This window comes from Biomphalaria glabrata, chromosome 12 (genome assembly GCF_947242115.1).
Source record: "Biomphalaria glabrata chromosome 12, xgBioGlab47.1, whole genome shotgun sequence".
NCBI lineage: Eukaryota > Metazoa > Mollusca > Gastropoda > Planorbidae > Biomphalaria > Biomphalaria glabrata.
Window position 1 is genome coordinate 26,235,109 of NC_074722.1, and position 19,216 is coordinate 26,254,324.

Consider the following 19,216-nt stretch of genomic DNA (forward strand, 5'->3'; position numbering starts at 1 on the left):
TTTTAACTGTTGCTATTCATATATTTTTATCATAAATAAATAACTTAAAAATTCAATAAAATTTGTATTAATATGCAAAGTACAACATAAATAAAAGATTTGTATAATTATCTACATTAAAAAATAAAATTAATAAAAACAAATGAAGCCCTTAATTTTGTATTCCTTTTATTCATTTGAAGATATAATAATCAAAAACAAATGTATTGAACATTAAGAAATAAACTAACAATTGTGTGTTTTAACTTGGCAACAGATTTACTAAAACAACATGAACTTAGAAAAAAAAAAAAGAAAGATGATATTTCCGTTAAGCTATTTTGTCAAAGTATGGGACGTGCAACTTAGAAGACCTGTTTGCCCATCTAAGATCTTGCAATAAATATCGAAAGAAGAGGTGACATTGTTAATAAGATTTAACACAGAATTGGTTCTTAAGAAAATACTTCATTAGCGTAATTCTTTATCATCTCAGGGCAGCATGGATACTAGATAAAGGTACTCTTTCTCCAGGAATGTCTACAAAGGTGATAGGACCAGAATTGAGCATACAGCTGTTGTAGCTAAACACAACAATCAAGTAATAATAAAGGCACAAAGTAGTCCATGACATAAATTAAAGTACAGTATTCATTTAGGACCTTGTGATCTTTGGGGGCAGTTCATGTGAAGCTTATCTGTTTCTATGGTGCCAAAGATTAACAAGGGTGTCATGTGACCAGACAAGGACCATCTGTCTCTACTTTCCAAAAATTTAGGACTCAGGGACTTCTAATAATTTCAAAGATCAAAATCCCAGTCTTCACTGGAATTCTAACTACTCCTAGGTTTGGAAGCCAAGCGCTTTACCACTGGGCCTCCGTAGACCATGAAATTATCTTCAGATAATTATTTTTCCTAAAGATATCCCTAAGTGAAATGGGTCATATTAAATGTTAAATCTGAGACCAATAGTAAACCAATATTATGAGGCTAGCACATTGAACAACAATCATTAGTAGTCCAAATATGTCAGATGCTAATAAAGCCTGGTTAGTTCTCAAGAATATTAAAAATCTTGAAAAAAATGTCATGTTTCAATAGGCAAAATTTATGTCAGAAGGTCAAGTGCCAGAACATACTGACATATTGTTCTTATTAAAAAAGTTATTTAAAAAACAACAACATTTTAGCACAACTTAAATTAGAACTATTTGGCAGTGAGCAAAATAATTTGCCTTGACAAAATTCAAGCATTACAATCAGGGAGACACAAGCATGTTTAGAAAAACACCACTATTTCTTTTTGTCCTCTTTGCAAGCTATGACATATCTCTGCGGCACCATAAGAGGTGGGGAGTAACCAGTACTGTAGGATGTGTCCTCAAATAAAACAGAGTAGTCATCAAGAGGCTGTAAAACAAAACAAACATAACCATTAAAAAAAAAGAGGCGGGGAGAAGATGGTTAAATGTCTGAACTTTCAATACTCTCCCACTATCCATCTAGGTTAGGGTTAAAAAGTAACCTTTTCAGACCTTGCCATCTTAAAGGCAGATGATGCAAGGGTCATCTGTTTCTATGGCCAGTGGTTAACAAGGGTGCTCTGTGACCTGGACAATGACCAACCATCTTTACTTTCTCCAATTATGTAAAGTACTCTTTAGAGTTGAAGGGGGGGGGGGACCCATAGGCATCCTAAAGATCTTGAAATTCAAACTCCCAGTTTTCACCAGGATTCGAATAATCTAAAACATCATTTTTTTAGTAACTAAAAAATCTGCTAAAAATACAACTAATTTATAAGTATCAAAATTAATAAAAACATTATGTATAAATTACTATTGCACATCTGATGTTTGATTTTTAGTGAGTATAGACAGAAATGTACACAAATAAGAGAGACATTTTTAAGAAACAATTTTAAAATCTCTAAAAAAATTTAAAACTTTTCACATTAACTGAATATCACACAGATATTGAATCATTAAATTAAATATAAAAATTAATAATTTAAGGTAAGTAAGTTGCTAAATTTTAAGATCACAAACTGAAATAAATGGAAAAGTTTGCTGATTCCATGCTTATAATCAGTGTAAGCTCTCAATGTTTAAAAAAAAAATCTCATGGATAAATCAAGATAAGATCAAGCTATTTCTAATAAGACTACACATGTACACATCAAGCTATCTTTATTGATTGATTGGTAACTTCAGTGAAGTAAGGATTAGAACCATAGTCCTGAAGTCAGCTGACAAACAACAGCTTCACATAAATATTATAAGCATGTCACATTTAAAAAAAAAATCACATGATGTTTTAAGACTGTGATAATCTGTTTGATTGCATATTTTTTTTATCTTAAAAGTGTTTTATCATAATTTTTTCCCTTTCCTATTGCTTTAGTAGCTGTTGCTAAAATGATATTACCAAACAATGAAATGGCAGTGCTAAATGTCATATACTCTTTTTCCTTTGTGAATTAAATTGACTTATACACTAAAACAACACAACCACCATAGTAAGTCTAAGTTAAAAAAAAAAAAGAAGTTCAAATAAACAAAATTAAGGAATAAATGATTTCTTTGAAAAAACACTAGAACACATTTTAATACAGCATTTGGAAGCAGTTTTAACATTAATAGATCTAGATCTAAATGTAGCCAAAGCAGTTACAGTACAACTTCAGTCAAATACTCAACCATTAGGAATGAAACAATACAGCAGTTATGTTTTGTGACCTGTTTCATCTCTATGGGAGAAGGCACAATGCATGAAGCAGTGCAATTCTAAATCTTTCAAAACATGAACCATGCATAGGATAACTCTTTAATCTTGTATCTAGAGTAATTGTTTAATACTTGATTAAACACTACACACAATTACCCCCTTAACTGAACAAGACAAACAACTGAAAATAGATTTTAAAATGAACAGTGACTGAATTATTACTTCCAGAGAAAATTTTTCTTTTTTTTTTTATTATTAAATCCTAGTACACATTTAATTGTTAGGCTACAGTAGGTTTATTGCAGCTATTTAAAAAGTTGAGATAAAGAAATGCAATAAGGTATGACAGGGGATTCTCTGCACACTTAAGTGTACTGACCTTCTTTGGTGGTTCATCTATCAGAGCCCTGTAGAAACAAGTTGTCTGCGGGTACAGAGCCAGCACAAGCTACACAAAAAATAAAAGTACAGAATATACAAAGAGAAAAAGCTTTAAACTATGCAGTGATTTACTGAGAAAATATGCATTAATTTACTGAGAAAAATCTAAGAATTCATGTACTTGTAAAATATCTATAAACTTGTAAATAATTATTTTATTTTCCTCATACAAAAAACAAAATTTAAAAAAAACAGGCATTCAACTTAGTATTAGAATTTATCTGTCAATAAAATAACCTTTTAAATAAACTGGACATAGTGAGGGATAACTTATTTAAAACATACCGTTTTTTTAGGAAACAATGCACCTGGATCTGTTTCAGGATTGGCCTTCCAGATGGGAAGAGGAACAACTCTCCGTCTGCTGATTGAATGTCGCCTGGGGAGTACGGGAACAGAGTGACTTTTAATTTTACCATTGGTCATGCAGCCATTGCATTTATTTCTTATTCATCTCTACAAAACTTGTTTATAGTGTTAAGTTTTCAAAAATACAAGAGGTCACCTCATTTTTTTCTAAAAGTCTGAGCTATGTCTCCCAACCACTAATCCAACCATATTCAATAAAAAAAAAAACTTCCTATGTAATTATTCATGAGCAAAGTTTTGCCCTTTTATGAAATATTTTGTTTCACACTTTCATACAATTACAAGATTACTGTCATATTAAAAATACTTTTTTAAAAAGATTTTTCTGGTTGGTTAGCACATTTTTTGTAGTACTTCTTAAGAATAAAAATGTGGCAGAAATCAGGACGAGTCTTTATTACAGTGTAAACATACATTTATCATAAAAAGTGAGGCTAAGTTAAACTTCAAAGAGACTTTTGAAAAACGAGCAGAGAATGTTGTCTTATTGATAAAAAAAAAATTTGCAGTAAACAGCACAATTTTTTATTTTGTAAAGCCACTTAGAACAAAGGGACAGCCTCTTTATATACTTTCTAGCACAATAAACAAGTATTATAATACTAAAAAATTGAAATAACTTTCACTGGCTATTTAATCTTAAAAAAGCTTTATGAATGGGTTAGCACTAATAATAACTTTTTAGCCAATTGTAGTACTTAAATATAACAAAAACAGTGTTAACATTTAAAGCTATTACACTGAACTACCCACATAGTAAAGCTGAAGACACAGACACACAATCTCACTTCAGTTCACAAATACAAACAAACACAAGTGGCTAAAATTGATATAAACAAACATATTCATGACATAGATGAACAAAAGTAAGATATTTGTGTTGTTCCAAAAAAAAAAAAAACAACAACCCCAGAGTTAAGTGTGGCAAAGTGATATAGACGAACATATTCATGAAACAGATGAACAATGGTAAAATATCTGTGTCATCCCCCCCCCCCCCCCCCAAAATAAAAGTTAAGTGTGGCAAGGAGATATAGAATAAGTTTTAAAATTGTTCTACAAACTTAGTAATCCTTACTAATCATGATATTTTGTGATAAAGAATTTTTTTTTTTTTTTTAATATTATTCTAAACACATATAAGTTGGGGACAAAATTAAATGTAAGACATTTTAGATTATAATCTAAGTGTTAATGTTTTCAGTTTACTGTAGCTAATAAGTCAAGAAAGGAAGAACCAATGTATTAACTTGAATTTTCCTAACATCAGTGACTATATATCGTAGCAAAAAAAATATTTTACAGTGCTACGGTTTATTTTAATTGAGTGGTAATACCTATACAGCAATAAAAATTACACTTTAAAAATCATTTTATGAAATGAATTATTTTAAAATTGAAATAGATCCATGCATATCACATTAGGCTGACAATAAAGAACTAAACTAAAAGAAAAATGTGGACACTCACTCTTTTCCTTCCTCAGCATCTACATCATCAACCTCATACTTGCCAGTATGTGCATCAAAATGAACAACTTCAGCTAAGATCCAGTTCTCTTCTCCATCCTGACCTTTGACCCTAGCTGCCACCTTATCTTCAGGCTGAGATATATAGTTACTATCTGCTGGTACTGCACCACACAGTGGAGGTGGACTTATTGATGAGAAATTTCAGAGCAATAGAATTAAACTTGCATCAATATACCACTAACAAGCTTAAAATTCAGTTGCCACAAATTTCTTAAAACCTTTCCATAAGCTTCTTGCCCTATAAATAACATTAGTTCTAGAAGCTTAATCAGAATTGAATTTGAACTTCACATAGTTGGCAATGAGGAACAAGAAAAAGAGTATGTAGCTGTGAGTAAAAATTAACAGTGTTTAAAATTATTCTTTACAACTTAACAACATTACTGAAATGGGGGGAACATCTGTCATTTTGACTTTTTTAGTTGAGAGTTTGTGAGTTTACAATTAAGATTAATAGACTGCAGTTCCATACAACAAAATGGTGACAGTGCATAAGAAATAAAACAATAAATGTTCATTTAATATAGCCATATAGATAGAATAAGCTTATCTATTTAGATAGCAGTACATGAAAAAAAAAAAGAGCTAACTAATTACAATTACGTAGAAGCATGTGAAAGCTTAACTCAATTTTTTTATAATTTACTAAATTCTTAGTAAATAAATGAATGACCATTTCTTTCTATCAGGCTTTTTACTATTTTTTTCAAGCCTATATTATATATGTAAATAAAGCCTATATGTAAATGGTCAACAGAAAAGGGAGGCAATTGCTCAAAAATTAATGAATAATAATTGAAAATGTTTTCAGATCAGAGTCTCACTGAAATTTCACTGATTAGGTTATTTATCCTATATTTTCAATAACTCCAATTCATTGTTATGCCAGCTAATTGATGCCACCTTATTCATTATATTTTTATTTAGCTTTAAAAATGACAAGTGTAAATAATCAAATTAACTATCTTATAGCAAACAATAGACACCCATCACTGAACTATACAAAAAGTAGATGACTATGGACAGCAAGTAAATGTGTGACATTAGCCTAATAATAAAATGAAAAGAATATCCTTTTTTTATAATTATTATTTAAGAAAATACAAAACATCTTTATTTAGCTAAAAGTGGTAACACTTTAAAATAAATCCAAGCAAAATGTTCAGACAGATTTTGTGTTAAAGTTATTATTTTAACAAATTTTAATAGATCATCTGTATTACAGTAGAACTTTGATTATCCAGATCAATTGGGAACAGGGTCTGTCCAGATAATCGATCATCCGGATAACCAAATGCGGAATATTATGAACAGTCCATTTCACCAATGATGTAAAGAAAATTCATATGGGGGTATTGCACCAAACATGAACATAAAATTTAAGTAAAATACACACGGGAAAAAAGCATTATACATAGTAGCCTATCATTATTGAGAGAAATAATCGCTTCACATCAGCAAGAGCTCTTAAATACCATATTCTAAAACAAAAAGGCAGTCCAGAATTTGATGTTCCAGATAAATGATGTCTGGAGAAATGACGTTCTACTATTTGAATGTGTGGGTTCTATTAAAAATGTAAGAAAAAGAGATTTTAATTAAGTGCAAGTTTACCTCTCTCCTGGTTTGCTCACCCACAAAGGCAATGTAGTGGCATTCTGCTGAAGCTGAGACATAAGAACACCTCTTCTCATGATTTGCTTTGGACGACCAGAATCTAGATAAGATGCAGATAACCAAAATCTATACAACACAAAGGGGCAATTTCATTTTGAAAAGCTTTAGATTTAGTTACACTTTGTTTAGTCAAATTTAAGATTGGATAAAATAAATCAATTTCTTGTTCTGTTTGGTATTTTACTAATGAGAAACTCACTATATACATATATTTTTATTTGTCCCTATTTTGAACTTACCAATGTATTTAATAACCTGAGATGATTTGGACAAAAAAAATCAAGCTACAGATAGTGTCGTAATTTTATTTAGAACAAAGTATTAAAGTCAGTTAAATAATTGATTTCATGTTACAATAATTTCCATTTATTTGAATTTGTTTGATTAGCATATATCCTAAAGTACCAGATTGTTAATGTTAGTCATACACATAAAAGACACAAAAAGTACAGCTTCTACTCACCATGCTTCTGTTTGGCTGATTTCTCTTGTAGCTTTTTAATTTCTTTGATCTTGTCTAGAGCTGATCTAATTACCCTGTAGGACAAAAAAAAAGATTTTTTAAAGGCACTACAAATGTGCAGCATTTATTATTAATTGGAAAGCAAAATCTATGACAAACTAGATCTACCACATTTAGATTAGTAATCTATTGATTTTACAAATCTTTTCAATGAGTTCAATGGTTGGTAAAATTATAACAAGTTGTAAGTAGAATAAAAATAATATAATAACCCAATATAATCTTTACTAGTCATATGACAAATGAGTTCACCCATCAGGGAACCAGATATTTATAGTAGACCAACAGCCACAGAAATATTTTTAAAAAACTTATATAACCCTCTCTCTGGTTTATGCCACTCCCCTGGACATGTTTATTCTAGAAGCCCTTTTGGAAAAATTATATATATAATATTACTCCCATGATTCGGTTGGAAATGAAATAAAATGCAAGTTCACTTTTCAGTGACAACTTACTCAGCTTCTGCCTCAGCATCAGTTGTAGCAGCACTGTACAAAGATTTCAGCTTTTGTCTGTAGTAAGGTGTGACTGTACCAAACAAAAAAGTTTCTCCATTTAAATGTAGACTTTGTTAAGCTCTTTATTTTAAGTAAGTTCCAAAAAAAGAAGAAAATAGAATAGAAAAAAAAAATTCACTGTTTGTTATCTAAAAATGATAAGCCTTCAATATCAACAACAAAACAGACCTACCCAAAAATTATTACTTGTGTATGATAGCTAAGTCAAATTTTCAATGGTTGGTATTATAATTTTGGTAGCCCCAGGTACAACAGGTATCTTAATCATCATACATATTATATCTTAAAACAACTTCTGCTTTGGAACATCAAACCATTAAAAAAATGGTCACACCATTAAAAAAAATGAATATACGTATTGAATTTTGTGACTGAATGCTATATTCAGTTGATGCAGAACTGAGTTTTTAATTTTGATTCCTAGAGGAAGATAATGATTTTTATTATCACAGGAAGCTTGTTAATAATAGACCAAACAGACAGGCTAATGTTAAGTCATCTGTTTTATGAATCTCTTAGTCTTAAAGAGAGCTTAATGGTACTCTAAAAAGTCTTTACAAATATCTGGATACTATATGAATTACCTTTCCCTTCTTCTCTCATTTTCTCATGTGTTTTATGGATGTTAGTAAGGTTGTGTTCTGCTCTATCACGCTCAACCTAAAGTCACAGAACAATAAGAATGATCACTTGTATGTAACCATTATTATACATCAAAAAATTTAAACGATTGTATGCAATCAACTCAGACAGATTTATATTTATACAAACCTGAATATCTTTTACATTTTTAAACAATGCTCCCAGAAGGGTCTGTATTTTTTCCCTAGAGGAAGGGGGCACCACACCTATAGCTCCTTTAACTTCATCACACGAGGAGCTGGCAGATAAGGTGGGGCTGCCTGTTGATAGGGAAGATATCTTGTCTGCTTTTGATTCACTGGATTTTCCAGAACCATTGTCTGATTTATCTGTTTTGTGTTCTGTTTTGAGATCCTGTTTATTATCACTTTTGGAGCTTGATTCGTTTTTGGCTTCTTTATCATTTCCACTTTTCCCCTTTGACCCTCTAGCCATTTCTGGAAATAAAATTTAAAAAATAGAACAATTGTCAAGGGCACAAAAACAAAAGGAAAAAAAGGTTGAGATATAGGATTACAATCTGTTTTATATATTTAGGATGTTCCATTAGAATTGAAAATTAAAACCTCCCAAGGGATGGTGCATGCTGGTTATGAACCCGGAACCATCGAGATGACAGTCCAGAGCACATACCACATGAGCAGGACTGACTAAATGGATATTTTCTCTTACTAAGGATAAATATTAAGCTAATCTCAAAGTTCAGCCATCAATAAGCTGACATCTGTTGTGGAAAGAAAAGACAATTTTCTCTTATAAAAATATAAGTCCTGACATTGTCCCAATACATGATTGTGTATAAAAATATTTGATATATAGTTTGTATAGGCATTTAAAGAAAAATTCTATAAAAAAATAAATTTGTGTCTACTACCTACAGGGTTAAATGTTAATAAGTACTAGGCAATATAGCTGTACCCAAGCCCTTTCAAGTGACTAATGATTTAAGAATGGATGAGTTTCCTGTTGAAGTATTGTAGCACATTGTCAAGATCTATAAAACAAGCAATAGAAAAAGATACTATTAGAAAACAAAGCTTATCTAAGGAAAGAACTGCTAATTATTGTCCTTTATCTGAGCATTACATGGTTTAGCTCCCTTTCTGCTATATAAAACAAAATTAATTAATTAGTACCAAATGATTAAGAAGTGGTTCATTTTTGGATTGGTTCCTGAATTGTCATCGACTATGAATAATTGGAAAATGTGAGAAAAAAAATTGTCAAAATGTAATAAGGGAATTAAATGCATATATCCACATCTCTCAATAAGTAGCATTTATTCTCCTTATTTGGATATCAAAAAAACTAATTAATCACCAACAATTAAATAACTATTTTGTTAATTTTTGTTTCATCATTGATTCATGTCTTGTCAGGTTCAATGAATAATTGTGCAAAGTTTTAACTTGATCCGTGAATGGGAAAAAAAAAAAACAAGTTCAATCTTTTTACCAGACAAGCAGACAGATAGAGTGAGTTGATATTTTATAAGCTTTGTAAAAAAAAAGGCTGCAAGATTAACAAGTAACAAGTAGACAAGGAGTAAATGTATAGAAAGATCTTAACTTTACCATGAAATTGAAAGTCTACAGAGCTATGATCACTACTCCTTTTTTATATAGATCAATATACCAGCATAACATAAACAATCTACAATAGACATGCCTTCAACTAAGCATTGCTTGCTAGAGATGTTTTCACAGAATTCCATACAAGAAATGGCTAGACCTGGAATATCCAACTCCTGAAACAAAAGTCAAGATCCAACAATGATTAGGCCTTCTTATCATTCATAAACACCTACAATAAAGATTGAAATCAGGCAAGGGAGCTATGGATGAAGAAAGAAAAGAATTAATGAGGTTACATAACATGGGTCTCAAAAAAAAAGGACAACTGACAAAATAAAAAAAAAGATAAACCAATGCTAAAGAAAGAGTCATGCAACCAGGTCACCATGTTTGCAAAAAGCCTCACCAACCAAAGTCAGCATTAACAGCATATAAATACAAAGATTAGAATAGGTATAGATTCTACATCATCCAATTATTGCAAGAAATAATAATCTAGTTGTGTTTTTTTTTTATCAAGCTAGCTAAAAAATGTGAGAACACCTAAAATCTAGAAAATGACAATTAAGACCATTGAGCTGTATAATTTATTTAAAGTTTTATGCAACATCGCCTTTTGACAAATGTTATATCAACTCACTTTGTCTGCCTGGCCAAAAGTATGTCCACGTTATTTTTCCGACACCCAATCTCGGATCAAGCTGAAATTTCCCAAAATTATTTCTTTTACCTGACAACACAAGAATTAATTACAAAAATTAAATTATTAGTTAATTAACTGTTGGTAATTATTTATTTTTTTGGTATCTCTAACAAGGGAAAGAAATTGAACTTGATTGAAGTGGTGGTATAAGCTGAATTAGTCCCCTCTAAACGTCCTCATTTGAGGCTTAGTGATCACAAACAGGAAGTAGAAACAACAGATAACTAAACAATCTTCCATGTTCATACATTCTTTGCTAGCAGAGGCAGAGTGGTTATTGTGTCCGCTTGAGAAACCTGAGAAGGCTTAAGCCCACGAGTTCAAATTCAGGTCGTTTCCCATTTTTTAAAATAAATACATTTAAAAAATGATCACCCAGGTACCCTATTCTAATACTAGTATACATATTTAATTAACATGACTGATCCAAACCTATTAATACACTTAATTATATATATATAATATAATCATTGTGGTTTTAAAAAAATCATTTTGTTTAATTTTTTTTAGTCTAAAAGAGTCTTGCTGAGTACTCTTAATTTAAATAATAAATCTAGATTTAAGATTTAGATTAAAATTACTAGATCTAGATCTAATATAATGTATAGATCTATAAATACTATAATTTTTATATATATATTTATATTATAATTAGAGACGTTACTTAAAAAAAAAAGAAGATAAATCTAAATCTAGATCTCATCTAGCTAGCAGCTAGACTCTGCTAGCGTAATTTATGAGTTTGAGTAGTTAAACGACTTCACTTAGAGTACTTAGAAGTTGAAGTTTCTTTGTATGAATGGTTCTGGTTAGTAATTTAATTAATTTAGTAATTTAGTTTAGGACTAATTATCACTAATAGGACCACTCAGATACTCACTTAGACTACTTAGAGTTGAGTCTAACTTGAGTTAGAGTTATTTAGACTTAGTCACTTCATTAATTAATTCAATAATTTAAAATGTGACTATTTAAGACTCTGCTAGCGTAATTTATGAGTTTGAGTAGTTAGACGACTTCACTTAGACGACTTAGTCTTAGAAGTTGAAGTTTCTTAGTATGAATGGTTCTAGTTAGTAATTTAATTAATTTAGTAATTTAGTTTAGGACTAATAGGACCACTCAGAAACTCACTTAGACTACTTTTAGAGTTGAGTCTAACTTGAGTAAGTACAGTCTGTTAGAGTTATTTAGATTTAATCTAGATGTAGTGACTTACTTTAGACTTTAGTCTTAGTCACTTCATTAATTAGATTTTCTAGTCTAATTCAATAATTTAAAATGTGACTTTTTAATTAATTTAAGTCTAGATCTAGACCACTTAGGTCAGACCTCTATAGATCTCGATCTAAACAATGTTTGGAGCCTTAGTACATAGATTCTAGATCTAATCTAGACTAGATGACAGATTAATTTTAGAATCTAGATTTCTAGATCTAGATAAATAGATGTAAACTAAAGCCTAGAATGAAAGTATTAAAAACAAGAATTGTCCAACTCCGCGGGAAATATGAAAATCCCAACCGGAGAAATAGTAAACATTTTAGATCTTATACCTTAGCAACATAAAAATAAAAGTCACCGCTAAACGGATAATGCATAGTATCTTTTTATCTGGCCTTGGGACATTATTTTTTGTGGGCTCTCACGTAACTATACGAAAAATTCTCCAAAGTCGCTTTCGAGACATTTTTTCAGACACTAGCATTTACGTTATTTCTTGTCGGTAAGGGCTAGAAGCCGCTAGATAAGTCGATAAGTACTTAAACTTAATAACTTAATACTAATTACTAAAGTTAAAAGTAGATTCTAGATTAATAAGTTTTTATAAGTAAATAAGTTAACTTAAGTCTTAAGTCTATTAACTTATTTTAAGTAGACAAGTACTTGAACTTGAAGTAGTGAAGACTGAAGTAGGCTATAACTCAAGTTTAGAGTTTAGAGAACAACCTGGGCTAAGTCACTCTGACTCTAAAGTCTAAGACTAAGTCTACTCTAACTCTAAGTAAAAGTACTATCATAAAAATCATATTACTATGAATGTGACTATATACTATATGAGTTCAGAGTATGAGTCTAGTCTAGAACAATACTATACTATAGTATATGTCTATAATCCATAGTTAGTCTAGTTGTAGTAGCAAATCTAATAAATCTATATAGGCCTAATAATATATAAATATATATATAGCCTACTAAAAAAAATTTAGACTCAATTTAAATTTTAAAATGCCATAGATCTAGATTTAATATCTATAGTTTCTATAGTGACTATAGATTATAGTCTCATCATTAGATCATAAAAAAATAAAGAACCATACAAGCATATGGGGATGGTAGTACGGTACCATATGATGAGTGAGGGTGTTTTGCATGCCACAATTTGAAAAACATTGAGATAATAACATAATACCTATAAATTACAATAAAACAAATACTAGATTAGAAATATTGAATTTATTAATATGCGGAAATAATTTTTACTTGATTTACTAGATATACTAGATCCTTAAATTTATATTTGTCTATATTACTTGATCTAGACCCCCCCCCCCCTGTTTTTTTTTTTAAACTAAGTTGCGAACTAATGTTCAATTTGTACATTTTTTCAGTCTTACTAGGCTAGATTTAGAAATTCTAGATCAAACTTATTCAACTAAGCTGAACATACCTGAATTTTTATTAGCATTTAAAAAAAAATACAAGTAATGCATTTTATGATAATACACCAAATCTAAAACTGACGCGTAGGACTGTACATAATCATCTTCTTTTTTGAAATAACATCTGTATTATATAAGATAAGAATTAAGTCAGAACTTCCAATTATATAAATTTTGCCTACAATCATATGTTACATGTAGTTTGGAAGATGCAGATTTTTACATTAAATTTAATATAGACTTCCTAAATGTAGAAAATAGATACCCAATAAATGACTATCCAATTGTAAATAGGTCTATACTCTTGCCCTAAATATAGTGGAACAAATTGCACCATTTACTTTAAAGTGGAACATACTGTCCATGTCAAACTGAATTTAAATTAAAAATATGATTTGTTGTCACTTTTTTTTTTCTCTCTCTATTCTAATTAAGCTTTTTTTCCCCTCTATTCTAATTAGGCTTCTTTCTGTTATTGCATTTTATGATTTTAAAATAAGTTTTATTTTGTACTACTTTGGACTTGAAAGTTATTAAGTTTATGCCACTTCATTTTAAGAACCTTTTTTTTTTTATAAATTATACAGCAAATAATCCATTACATATTGACTTTGTTTTCAGATTAGTGAGTGCACTTCAGGGTGTTTTAACATCAACTGTGGGTATCATAATTGCATCATCCTGTAAAGATATACTTAAAGATACGTAAGTCTTTATTTCTACATATTGTTAGATATTGTCCTTGCTATTTGCTACACTCAATTTTTGGTTTACTTCACTGAGTCTGTGTTCCATCAAGAAATTCAGACAGCTTTTCTGGATAATGTAGAAGCTATTTCCCTTATTCCATATCAAACAAATAATTAATTACCAACTATTGAATTGACTTATTGGTTAATTTTCTAATTGATTCATGTTTTGTTAGCTACCAGCACAATAAATAATTGTTTTAAGTTTCAGCTTGATTTGAGAATGGATGCGGGAGGAATGACATGTAAAATTCTCTAAGATGATAAAAACCTAAATATTTAGCCATATCTGTGAATACAAAAAAGTATTAATTACCAGTAATTTATTTTAATTAATTCATGTATTGTCTTTGCAAATGAATAACTTTCTACCAGACATACAGAGTTAGTGGATATATTAAGCTTTGTAGAACAATATTATTAAATATATATTTCACACAATTTTTCTTAAAAAAAAAAACACTTCATTAAATTGCCTTTTATTTCAACAGACATTGGCTCACCCTAAACTATGCATTTTTTGTCTTGCCCTATTTCCCATATGATCTGTGGGCAATGTATGCTTACAATATCAGAGTCCATGATGATCTCTATAAATATCTGAATCTGGAGGATAGGATCGTGCTGTTTATAAAACTAAACAAGTTGATGATTGCTCACCATCTTGTCATACCATGTGTGCTCATGCCTCTTGTGTTGGTAAGCAGTGAGGTTATTTTATCTCTTTTTGTCCTCTTACTAAATGTTTTGTAGTAGTAATAAGTTTTAACCATGCTTAGCCATTTAAATCTTGGTTTCAATTTTCTTTTTGGTATGCCTTTGTTATGCTATTCCTTAAAATGTTCCTTCTTTTGTTTTCATCTAAAGTAGTATTCATGGGGTGGAAGAGTCCTTCAAAACTGAATTAAAGGTCTCACATTTAAATCCAGTTGGAGTTTTTACTTAGGTTAAGAGTATCTGAGCCCCTGAGTTTTTGCAAGTTCAAAATAGGTACATGATCTCAGCTGATGAAGCAAAAGCATTCAGTTTATTTTTTTATTTTCTAAGTTTCAGAAATCTTCATTCTCCATTATTTAACTGCCTATCTCACATGGTCTTGGGAGCACAGTGACAGAATGTTTAAGCACTTGGCTTCTGAACCTGGTGTCCTGGGTTCAAATCTTGTTTCAGTGAAGACTCTTTACCTAATTATAGTTGGTAAAGTAAAGGCAGTTGGTTGTTGTACTGGCCACATGACTAGCTTCTCATTAATTGGTGGCCAGAAACAGAGGACCTTAACATCATCTGTCCTGTAGATTGCAAGGTCTGAAAGAAGAACTTTACTCACAAGGTTATATAATACTTTCTCAATAACTTGGAAACCTAGTTTAAGTGTCTGCCTCTTCATATTTTAGCAAAGCCTCTTATTATTTCAACTTATGTCAATATCTCATTGTGTCTTGGTATTAGTGTTTCATTCATAAATTCTGTCATCATAAGGTTGGTGAATCTCTGGTGCTTGCGAGGAAACGTTAATAATTTTACTACATTATTTACACGGGATTCTAGCAATAGTTGCTTATTTTCTGCTCCTTCTTTTTCAATTCTTTTGCATTTTGATTCCAATCAATGCATTGCTACACTGTTCAAAATAGTATTTGTGATTTATGAAGGACTTTGTAGCGGGACCAACTCGAGATCATATGACAACTCCACCAAACCAATCAGAATTCGTATATGACTGGACATGTCTTCTATAGGATTGGAAACATTGTTGTTGGTCCTTTTATAGATTCTTCAGAATATATTCAATATATATATACACTAATGTCAATCACTAAAGAAATAAAGGTCTTAAGTTTCTTGTTTATCTTTTAGTATGTTTAAGGAATTGACATCTTCTAGAAGCACTAAATACAGATGTCCGGTATTTACAACAATGTTTTAAATTAGTATTAGATTAAAGTGTATAAGATGTTTTTTTTAAATCATGATGCTCAAAGTGTTGCTTTTAAAGAGAATATGAAAAAATCTACAATTTACTGGCATTCATGCGACCCTTTTGGTGGCCCAATTGGGTACCGGCCCACCAGGCATTTGCCCAAATGCCCATATAGCCAGTCCACCCCTGAGGCCAACATTATTAAGACAGTCACAATGATTGTTGAGAATTATATCCATTATATTTTAAAAGAGCAGAACTCATATTAAAGAAAATCTTGACAGAATTGTTGGTTTTCCTCTGGTCACGTAAAAACTGTCTCAGGAAAGTTACATGTCTGGCTGCCTATTGAATATATGCTGTATAGGCATAATATTCACTACATAAAATATATGGAGTTTAAAAATATATATAAATATATATAGATAAATATGTATAATTACAAAAATATTTTAAATATAAGCAACTGAGCTAACTAATATGATGATTCAATATAATTATTGTCAAAGCAAAACACTACGTCTTTATACATTCTTTAGTTATACACATCCTTTGAGAAAATCCCACTCTTGTATATTTAAATTACAACATTCCCCCAGTTAACACACCCTTTAAAGTTTGGTCCAAAGTGTCATAATATTATCAAGTTTCCTGAATTTTAAAATAAAAGTGATAGAAAGTTATTATAAAGTATTTGAACAACTTAACTATTACACTTTTTAATTATTTTTTTAAGTGTTTGAAAAATACAAAGGGAGACTATTTCTTTGGAGCGATGCTCACAGTGGAATTAGTTATCCCATTTATCTCTGCAAGAGAGATACTCTCTCAGGTAAATAATATACACATTTTTTTTTGTTTCAGTCTTAAAAAGCTTGTCACAAGGGTAGTCTTTTAATTTATTATGCTCAATTCAACTAAGCTAACAATAGCAGATGACAAATTATTCTTTATGCTTTAATATTACTTCAGTTGTTGTTTCATTAATTATAAGCATTATAAAGAGATTATTGTATTCTTTGTCATTCAAAATAGTTTTTTCCATTTCTTCTTGACAGTTGAACATGAAGGATACAAGAATGTATGTTTACACAAGCCTAGGAATGGTAGTGATGTTCTTTGCTTGTCGTATTTCACTTTTCCCATATCTGTTTTATAGATATGCTGTTTACGCCGACATTCCATTGACACAAGTGCCATTTCACATTCCACTTAAATGTACCCTGTCATGTCTCTTGATTCTGGCCCCACAGGTGTATTGGTTTGGGCTGATGATTAGAGTTCTGTTCAGAGCACTTACAAACAAGTATTAACAACTACTAACAATTTTACATCACTTTTAAAATGTAATATTTTTATTTTTTTTTAATTGAAGAAGTTGACTCTAATCCACAGAATTTATATTGGAAATGTTTTTAAATAATTCTGACAATTTATCATTTTGTGCTGTGATAAAAGATTCTTAAGTTGTGTATTTTCTAAAATAAAAATACAAAACAAACAAAACAAAAACAACTTAAAAAGTAAAAGTTCATGCCTAGAATAATAAAGTTAATGTAATGCTCACTAATTTCTGCACTGAACAGTTACTGAAATTGTCAAGTGACTAGAAAATTTACCAAGCACTTTTAAGTTGACTCTAAGGGACCCATTAGAGCTAGGTGGATTCAATGACTTGTTAACATCTCAGCCTTATTAGTATTAAAACCCAACATTTACTTGCCACCATTTCTCTCCATATTTTTTTTTTATGATAAGCCTGTACCAACATAAAAATTTCATTATATTAATGAGCAGTCTGTCTCTATTATTAATTTTCAAAGATTGTAAATGAAAACACTTAGCTATATTTTGATGATTGAATTACATAGTTCACCATTGTATTATTTTTCATAAGAATGATATTCTCTGTTCATTATTACATTAATAATGATCAATCTAATAGTAATAAAATTGTTAACATATGGTTGGTTTTGTTTAGCTTTGTTTTGTTTTGTACTTTTAGAAGGTAAAATCACTTTTGAGCATTTAAAAGTATTAATGACAACTTGATCAAGGACATGTGTTTCTTTTTATAAATGACAGACATGTCTTAAAAAGAGAAGATAATTACATTGTAGTTGTGTTAATCTAGGCATGTTAATTAGAGATTTAAACTTAAAATTCATTGGTTTTCCTGGCTGATTCAGGCAACTTGCTCCATGCTCTAATGGCACTAGGGAAGAAGGGGCACTTTTATGAATTTATTCTAGCATATGGAATTAGCAGTTATCTATGTGTCTCTCTGTTTATTAGTTGTATATTTTTTTTTAAGTTATGGTTCTGTGTGCTACTACTACTACTTTACTTTACTAATACTTCTGTCCTTAAGTTTCTCTAAATTTAGTGATTTTACTAATGGTGTTACTCTAGTCTAATGTGAATAGGCCTATTCGTTTTTTGCAAAGTTTGTGACTCTATTTTGCATCTGTTATAGTTTCTTGAGGGATCCCAAACAGCGGATGCATATTCTAATATTGTATATGTTCTTGTTTGATTTGTAAAAATTTCTTTTAATAAACCCTATAATGCTTTGTTTGATTTTAGTATAATTTCTTCAATATGGGGATTCCATGGTAACTTTTCATTTATTATAACACTTAGGTATTTTTATTTTTTTGTGTAACTGGTGTTGCAGTTAGTTTGTATCAAATTGAGAGCACCACTTTATTCTATGGTGTTCAGAGCACACTGCTTTCTTCTAGGACAATTATGTAATTTTTCTATTAGAATTTATTAGAAATACACACTGTTTATAAATGTATGTACAACTAAGTATGTATGGTGCATCTGTTAGGCTGAATTTCATGACCAATATAATTATAAAGTAAAAAGAAAACATATAGTTATTCTTTAATACACACAGTAATACTTAATCTATCTAGACATTTAAAATATCTTAATAAAATATATAATTAAGGTCCTGACAACTGGTTATTACCATGAATAAGATAAGTAGTGTTTATTTGTTGTTTTTTACACTCTACATAGTTACCAGTTTGGGTTTGTACCTCTTATGACTGAACATTTGCACATAGCTTTGTTATCATTCAACAGACTAAAAAAAAACACCACGTCTCTGTTAAGGATCCTGCTTGATGCTATCCTCTACTCTCCTGCAAGAGATAGGACATAATAGTCTTCATTTATGGA

The 19,216-nt window shown here is 30.3% G+C and overlaps 2 protein-coding genes across 14 annotated transcripts; one reads left to right on the forward strand and one right to left on the reverse strand.

Annotated features, from left to right (window-relative positions):
- Positions 1-147: 147 nt before the first annotated feature.
- Positions 148-19,164, reverse strand: LOC106067731 (SAGA-associated factor 29-like). 12 transcript variants are annotated; one of them, XM_056005532.1, is made up of 11 exons: positions 12,024-12,135; positions 9,293-9,408; positions 8,544-8,851; positions 8,357-8,432; positions 7,710-7,782; positions 7,192-7,265; positions 6,666-6,768; positions 4,990-5,175; positions 3,436-3,529; positions 3,089-3,157; positions 148-1,392 (listed from the first exon to the last, which is right to left on the reverse strand). In XM_056005532.1, exons 3-11 carry the CDS (start codon positions 8,847-8,849, stop codon positions 1,276-1,278), a joined length of 1,098 nt encoding a protein of 365 aa, XP_055861507.1. In that variant the 5' UTR covers positions 8,850-8,851; positions 9,293-9,408; positions 12,024-12,135; the 3' UTR covers positions 148-1,275. The 12 variants fall into 12 exon arrangements, with proteins under 12 accessions (XP_055861507.1, XP_055861512.1, XP_055861508.1 ...); XM_056005537.1 differs by having other exon boundaries at positions 9,289-9,408; XM_056005533.1 differs by lacking the exon at positions 12,024-12,135 and adding an exon at positions 11,814-11,832.
- LOC129921981 (TLC domain-containing protein 3A-like) lies at positions 12,218-17,988 on the forward strand. 2 transcript variants are annotated; one of them, XM_056005541.1, is made up of 5 exons: positions 12,218-12,417; positions 13,976-14,059; positions 14,679-14,802; positions 16,761-16,856; positions 17,083-17,988. In XM_056005541.1, exons 1-5 carry the CDS (start codon positions 12,287-12,289, stop codon positions 17,335-17,337), a joined length of 690 nt encoding a protein of 229 aa, XP_055861516.1. In that variant the 5' UTR covers positions 12,218-12,286; the 3' UTR covers positions 17,338-17,988. The 2 variants fall into 2 exon arrangements, with proteins under 2 accessions (XP_055861516.1, XP_055861515.1); XM_056005540.1 differs by having other exon boundaries at positions 12,220-12,417; positions 14,595-14,802.
- Positions 19,165-19,216: the final 52 nt, after the last annotated feature.